At 50.1% G+C, this 7,241-nt stretch overlaps 1 protein-coding gene across 1 annotated transcript; it reads left to right on the top strand.

The window, feature by feature from the left end:
* The first annotated feature begins 1,429 nt into the window (after window positions 1–1,429).
* Window positions 1,430–7,192, top strand: Tmem150b (transmembrane protein 150B). The gene is made up of 6 exons (XM_035449296.1): window positions 1,430–1,497; window positions 1,758–1,817; window positions 1,910–1,977; window positions 2,270–2,397; window positions 5,484–5,664; window positions 6,984–7,192. Exons 1-6 carry the CDS (start codon window positions 1,430–1,432, stop codon window positions 7,190–7,192), a joined length of 714 nt encoding a protein of 237 aa, XP_035305187.1.
* The last annotated feature ends 49 nt before the right edge of the window (window positions 7,193–7,241 follow it).

Here is a 7,241-nt window from a genome sequence, read left to right as displayed (position 1 = left end):
GTCCTGGCACTCACTCTGTAGACCAGGCTGGCCTCAAACTCACAAATATCTGCCTGCCTCTGCCTCCTGAGTGCTGGGATTAAAGGCGTGTGCCACCAATGCCCAGCCATTTATTATTTTTACCATTGCCATTGTTCTATTGGTGTGTGAAACTGTGTGTGTGTGTGTGTGTGTGTGTCTGTGTGTGTGTGTGTGTGTCCGTGTACCACCATGTCTGGGCCGAAGCCAGAGATGTCACCAGTCCTTTTTCCCTTCAGGGTATGTTAATTGGAAGGGAATGTTGTCATCCTTTAGGGTAGGCTGGGTCTTCCTCTCAGTGCAACAGTTACAGGCACAAACAGCCACGCCTATGGGGTGGGTGCGGAGTACTCCAACACCAATCTTCATGCTTGCCTAACAACCGCTTTTATCCACGGACTCACCTCTCCAGACTTCAATCCTGGCACTAGGAAGGCTGAGGCAGGAGGATCTTGCTTTTGAGGCCAGCCTCAGAGATGTAATAAGATTCTATCTCAGAAAACAAGGACATGAAGAGAAAGTGGCCGCTTGCGGGGGCAGGGATTTCCACCCCCACCCTGCCCGTTTTTGGGAACTCTGTCGAAACAGAAAAAGAAAGGTCGAGGGGGAGGTCTTTGGGCTTGGTCACCAGGATCCCAAATCAAGCAACCTGAACAAGCCAACTGCACCCAGAAAGCAGAAACCCAGAACCAACAACTGGCCTGGTGGTACTGGACCATACTTCCAGCTACCCTGGAGAGACTGAAGACGACAAATTCAAGTCAGCCTGGGCTACAGCAGAATTCGGAGCTAAGAAACCTGGGTTTGTGAGTAGGTAAACGCAGCTCGACTCCAGAAGCCACATATAGGCATGCGTACTGGGAGGTTGTATTACCTAGTGTGTGGGGAGGGTGGGGAATTTGGAGGTTGAACCCACAAAGCCGTAGGAAGGAAGTGAGGAGCTGAAGCAAGGGTGACAGGAAGCATCTGAGACGGGAAGCGGTAGTTTGGGTGTCCGACAGAAAGTGACTGATTAGATCCAAGGCTCAATATCTCATATACACTCAGCCTGGACTTTGCTTCCCCGGCCACACCTGGAATCAAAGCCCGTCTCTCCCGATACTGTCACCCAGACCTAAACGTATCAAGAAAGTTAAGAGAACTTGAGGCAACTTGGAGAGGTGAGGTCCAGGGGAACCCAGAGACCGGGAGGTAGACGTGAAGGAGGCCAAGAACCAAGAAAATAGGCAAACATCAGTTGATTAGGGGTGAGGAAGTTAGGGAAAACTGCCCGGAGCAAAGGCTGGCCTGCCTCAACCAGTCTTCCAGCGAATGTGGCCACAGAAGCAGGTATCTTCAATCCCGTATATTTTAGGACTACTTCGGGACCTGGGAGACCAGGCTTCTCCACTTCTACTGTACAGCTCCCAGCATGTGGAGCTACCTGTCCTTGCTGCCAGTCATCCTAGCTCTATGGGCTATCGCTGGCATCTGGCTTGTGTAAGTAGCAGAGGCCCAAAGGATGCTTGGGTCTTAGGGACAAGGGCTGGGGTCTGGATTCTTGGCTTTGAGGGAGGCCTGAATTTCTGGGTCTCAGGAAGGAGGGCTGGGGATTAGACTCCTGGGTCTGCGGTTTGCTGTGACCGAGGATGGGGGCCACAAGTCTATCAAGGAAGCGTTCACAAGTTGGTGAACAGGAGGGAAAGAAAGCTATCCGTCAGAACCCCCTTACTGAGTTCCTGTATCACTTTCCATCCCAGCTTTGCAATTGCCGTGGCTAACAGGAGTGTGGACCTCAAGAAGGGCTTCCCCTTTATCAGGTTGTTGTGGCTGAAGGGGTGATGGGGGAGGGAAAAAGGAGGGTGGTCTTATCTCGGCGGAGCCAAAGGATGACACTGTTAATTTTCTGCAGTAACTGTGGGTCTTATGCTCCCCAGAGCTGCATTTTCGGCCAAATCCTCAATACAGGAGCTGCCCTAGGTAAGTATTTCCAGGCCTTTCCTTTCTACTGCCAGCCCAATGCTGCCCAAAGGGTCCCTAGCTCCTCCTTCCCCAGCTCAGGACAGCTAAGCCCCTCATCCCCTCTTCCTCCCAACCCTCCTCCCTCCGACCCCAAGGTTCAGGCCCCAGCCCCCCTCCCCCCACACCCCAAAGCCCTGTACCTCCAAATCCCTTCTTCCCTTATCCTCCCCTTGTCTCCGACCTCAGCCTCTTCCTGTTCCAAGTCGTCCCCTTCAACTAGTAAGTCTGACTCTCGTTCATGCTTTCCTAGCTATTTGGATCTGCATTGTCCGGTATCATCAACTCCGGGACTGGGGAGTCAAAAAGTGGCAAAACCAGTTGATTCTGTGGGCGGGACTCCTCTGTGCCCTGGGAACCTCCATAGTAGGCAATTTCCAGGTGAGGTGAGCTGGGAGCCAACCTGGGGTCAGTCTCCGGAAACCGGACTACAATTCCTTAGGGTTTCCCGCGGCTTCTAGCGGCTCTTTCTATGGAGTTGGCTCGCTAGGCTTTCTGGGATTTGTAGTTCTTGTTACTCTTGGTCCACGCTGGCGCGTTAGGGGTTTTGTAGGGAGAGCATCCTTTGCTAGGCTGTGTACTCAGAACCGTGTGGAAACCTCCTCGGAGGCTGGGAGAATATTTTTATCGCAGCCACCAATCTCCGTTTCACTTAATCATGAAATGATTGCGATCGATCGGTACAATGGTTGAGGCTTCTCTCTATACAGAATCTCCACAGAACTCTATTCAGTCTAAATATTCTTTCAGACCCTAAAAGAGCAAGCAGCTTGTCAGAAAGCAACAGGGATTCACAGACTCCAGTTCCAGCATTCGTGAAGCTCTATAGATAGTTGTAGAATGAATAGACAAAAGAATAGGAAAAATCTCACTGGCTTATTTTGTTATTGCCTTTTACGTCCTGCCCAGCCTCCTGCTAAAGGCTGGGAGGTGCAGGGCGGGTGAGAGGTCATAGGATGTTCAGAGCCTCCACTGGTCATTTACTCCTATGCTCCTCAACCTACTACCTTGCTATTGTTATTACATTCCTTCGTTAAGAACTTTTTTTTTTTTTTTATGACCAGGCTGTGCTAGCGCTCGCCTTTAATCCCAGCACTTGGGAGGCAGAGGCAGGTGGATTTCTGTGAGTTCGAGGCCAACCTGGTCTACAAAGCTACACAGAGAAATCCTGTCTCCAAAAGCAAAACAAAACAACTTTACTTTTTTTTTTTTTTATGTATAAAACATTTTGCTTCCATGTCTATCTGCACACCAGGAGAGGGCACCAGATCTCATAACGGATGGTTGTGAGCCACCGAGTGGTTGCTGGGAATTGAACTCAGGACCCCTGGAAGAGCAGTCAGTGCTCTTAACCTCTGAGATATTCGGCCAGCCCTACTTTTTTTTTTTTTTTTTAAACCTGGTGGTAGTGGCATAAGTCTTTAATCCCAGCAGGCTGATCTCTGAGTTCGAAGTCAACCTTGTCTACAGAGTGAGTTCCAGGACAGCCTGGACTGTTACAGAGAAACCCTGTCTCAAAAAAAAAATCAGTCAATCAACCAACCAACCAAACAAACAAACAAACAAACAAAAAAACACTTTTTAAATTGTTGTTGAGGATCTCAAGTAGCCCAGGCCAGTCTGGAATTCAACATGTACAAGAGGATGGCTTTGAATTCTCCCAGATGCTCCTGCCACCACCTCATTAGGTCTGGGATTGCAGGTGAGCCACGCTCTTATTGTATGGACACGGGGAACCAAACCTAGGCAAGCCCTCTATGGACTGAGCTGCCTTCCCTGGCCCTTTTAAGGAACTTCCTGGGCTTTTTTTGTTGAGAGAGTCTCATTATTTTTGCTAGGATTATAGGGCAGTGCCACTACCCTGATCTTTCATGAATTTTTTTTTTTTTTTTTTGAAACAAGGTCTCTTTCTAGCTCAGGCAGCCCTGGAACTTACTATGTAGCCAAGGTTGGATACTGCTTCAGCTAAGATTACATCTGGCTTTGTTAAAAAAAAATACTTATATACATTTTTAACATGTGTTAAAAGTAAGTCACAAATCTTTATCGTATCTATGAAATTTTTGATTGTCAAGTATTAAAATCTGAGAGTCATGGAGACGGTTCAGCGTGTCACCACGGTTCAGAAGGCACCAAGCCCGGTAAGCGGAGTGAGTTTGAGCCTCAGGACTCATAGAATAGGAAAGAACTAACCCTTGCACCTTGTTCTGTGACCTCCACATATGCTCCGTTTCTTCCCACAAAATAAGTTGAACTTTGTTTTGTTGTTTTTTCAGACAGAATTTGTGTGTGTGTGTGTGTGTGTGTGTGTGTGTGTGTGTAGTAGCCCTGGCTATCCTGGAACTCACTATGCAGACCAGGCTGACCTCAAACCCAGAGATACACCTGCCTCTGCCTCTGCCTCTGCCTCTGCCTCTGCCTCTGCCTCTGCCTCTGCCTCTGCCTCTGCCTCTGCCTCTGCCTCTGCCTCTGCCTCTGCCTCTGCCTCTGCCTCTGCCTCTGCCTCTGCCTCTAAAAAAATTTTTTTGGGTGTGCATGTCTGGGAGTGGTGGTACCAACCTGTTATCCTAGCACTTGGGAGGTGGAAGGGGGATCAGGAGTTCAAGGTCATTATTACATCAAGTTCAAGGCCGGCCTGGGGTACGTTCCCCTCTCCACACTTTGAGAACACAAGATTTAGTCTACTGGTGTTTCCTGAACATCTGCTTGGTGGGAGGTGCTGGTGTTGGCACTGAGGGTTGGGGACCTAGCAGTAAATTTAAATTTAAATGGTTCAGCATCTAAGAACATTTGGTGCTCTTCTGGAGGACCCAAATGGGGTTCTAAGCACTCATTATCATTTGTAATTCCCAGCCTCAGTGGATCTGGCATCCGCTTTTGACCTTCGGACATGTGGCATGCACATACACACAAATAAAAGCTGATGAACTGGGCGTTGGTGGCGCACGCCTTTAATACTGGCATTCAAGAGGCAGAGGCAGAGGCAGGTGGATCTCTGTGAGTTCCAGGCCAGCCCGGTCTCCAGAGCGAGTGCCAGGAAAGGCTCCAAAGCAATACAGAGAAACCCTGTCTCAGAAAACAAAACAAAACAAAACAAAAAACAAAAACAAACAAAAAACCAAAAGGAAAAACTAAAACTGGTAATTGCTTTGTGGGGTCTTATAGCTGGTGATAGGGTGGCGAGTGCGTGTGTGCGTGTGTGCGTGTGTGCGTGTGTGTGTGTGTGTGTGTGTGTGTGTGTGTGTGTGTGTGTGTGTGTGTGTGTGTTGGAGGCCAAAGGGCAAATTTTAGGAGTTACTTCTTTTCTTCCTCTGTATAGGTAACCTGAAAGCATTTACCAGCCCAGCCGTCTTACCGTCCCTGGGTTTTGGGTTTTCAATTACATCTCTTGGACTGGTTCAAAGTCTCTACTTCCTATCGTTTCCCCACCCCCATAATTTTATTTTCAATTCTCCTCCTTCCCCCAGGAGAAGAACCAGAAGGGGGCACACATGGCAGGGGCCTTTCTGGCCTTCATCCTGGGCAACCTGTACTTCTGGCTCCAGTTCCTTCTGTCCTGGATTAAGGGCCTGCCCCAACCAGGGCCTCGCTGGGTTAAGCTTCTCCGCCTGAGTTTCTGTGTCATCTCCACAATCCTCATCGTGGCCAGTATCCTTCCCAGGGAGTAGGGCTTTTCTTTGGGGTTGTCCCCTTCCCTTTTTGCTGTTTATCATTGGGTGTCCCTTCATGGCTCTGGTTCTTCCGGGATCACAGCTCCACAGTGGAAAGTGGAAACCAGGCATGGTGGCCAAAATCTGTAATCCTAACACTGGGAGGGAGGGTTGTGAATTTGAGGCCAGCCTGGGCTATGTGGTAGGACTTTGTTTCAGAAGCAAAACAAATGTAACAGATAGCATTGACTTTTGGGGGTCAGTTTGGTTGCCCAGGAACCTCGCTTTCTCCAAGTACCGAGTTGAGGAACTTCTGGTTTCTTACAACCCTGAGTGCCTCAGTTTCCTCTCTTATCAAATGCAGGTGGTTGAGACTAAGGCAAAAGGATCACCATGAGCGGAAGCTAGCCTTGGGTACTTAGTGAGACCTGTCCTAAACAGGTCTCCAGGTCACCAGGTCACCAGGCCTTGGTGGCGCACGCCTTTAATCCCAGCACCTGGGAGGCAGAGGCAGGCGGACCTCTATGAGTTCGAGACCAGCCTGGTCTACAGAGCGGGTGCTAGGCAGGTAGAATGCTTGCCTAGCTTGCAGGAGGCTCTAGGTTCACCCCCAGCACTGAATACATAGGTTGTGGTGACACACGCTTAGAGCCCCAACATCTGGGAAATGAACGCAGGCCTGGAATTTCAAGGTCATTTTCAGTTACATCTCAAGTTCAAGGCCAACCTTGGCTACACAACGGCCTGTCTCCAAAAAAAAAAACAAAACCAAAAACAAGCAGCAACACAGCTGGAGGTAGCAGAAATAGTGTTTTTCTTGGACTTGTTGGGACAAAGAGAGTCATTTAGGGATCAGGAAGCATCCACAGGCTGGAAAGTGGGCTTGGAGCATTGGCACTCTATTCCTTTGTTTGTTTGGTTGGTTTTTCTGGGGGGGGGTTCGAGACAGGGATTCTCTATGTAGCTTTGGAGCCTATCCTGGCACTCGATCTGGAGACCAGGCTGGTCTTGACCTCACAGAGATCCCCCTGCCTCTGCCTCCCAAGTGCTGGGATTAAAGGCGTGAGCCACCACCACCTGGTGGTACTCTATTCCTAATGAGAGTCACCTGGGAGGAGAAACAGGGACAGATGGAGGGAGGGCGGGGTTTGGGGGTCACTGGGGATGGAGGTGAGACAGGGCATGGCCCTTATACCAGGACAGGGGAGCACCTGGGATGACCGGAGATGGGTTTCTCCCGGCCTAAAGTGCCACAGCATCCGAGGGGTGTGGTCGGACCTTTGGCACGTGGCATGGGACCCTTGACAGTGCGTGAAGTGATCGTCCTGTACTCCCAACGGATGCGTTCCGCCTCTGCTGCCTGCGAGTGGGCCGTGGCCATGGTGCTCTTTTTGCTGTTCGGCCTCTTCGCCGTGGACTTCTCCAGGTTGCGGGGTTGCACCCTCCACTTACAGCCCAATCTGGACGCCAGCCTCCCACAGGCTACCTTTGGGTCTCCACACATACAGGCCTCACAGGCGCTCTGACCAGGCCCCCAACTATTGGCAGAGGAAGGATGATGGGGCCGAGCCAGGT

The sequence above is a fragment of the Cricetulus griseus genome, chromosome 9, assembly GCF_003668045.3.
Source record: "Cricetulus griseus strain 17A/GY chromosome 9, alternate assembly CriGri-PICRH-1.0, whole genome shotgun sequence".
Taxonomy (NCBI): Eukaryota; Metazoa; Chordata; class Mammalia; order Rodentia; family Cricetidae; genus Cricetulus; species Cricetulus griseus.
The sequence above is the reverse complement of the archived record's forward strand: the minus strand, read 5'-3'. Positions and strand labels throughout refer to the sequence as shown.

What these genes read in the sequence shown, in the direction of transcription:
- Tmem150b (XM_035449296.1), top strand. Translation starts at nt 1,430, where the DNA reads ATGTGGAGCTACCTGTCCTTGCTGCCAGTCATCCTAGCTCTATGGGCT. An exon ending in CCATAGTAGGCAATTTCCAG is followed by an intron (nt 2,398 to 5,483) that starts GTGAGGTGAGCT and finishes TCCTTCCCCCAG; the next exon opens with GAGAAGAACCAGAAGGGGGC. An exon ending in CACAATCCTCATCGTGGCCA is followed by an intron (nt 5,665 to 6,983) that starts GTATCCTTCCCA and finishes CAGTGCGTGAAG; the next exon opens with TGATCGTCCTGTACTCCCAA.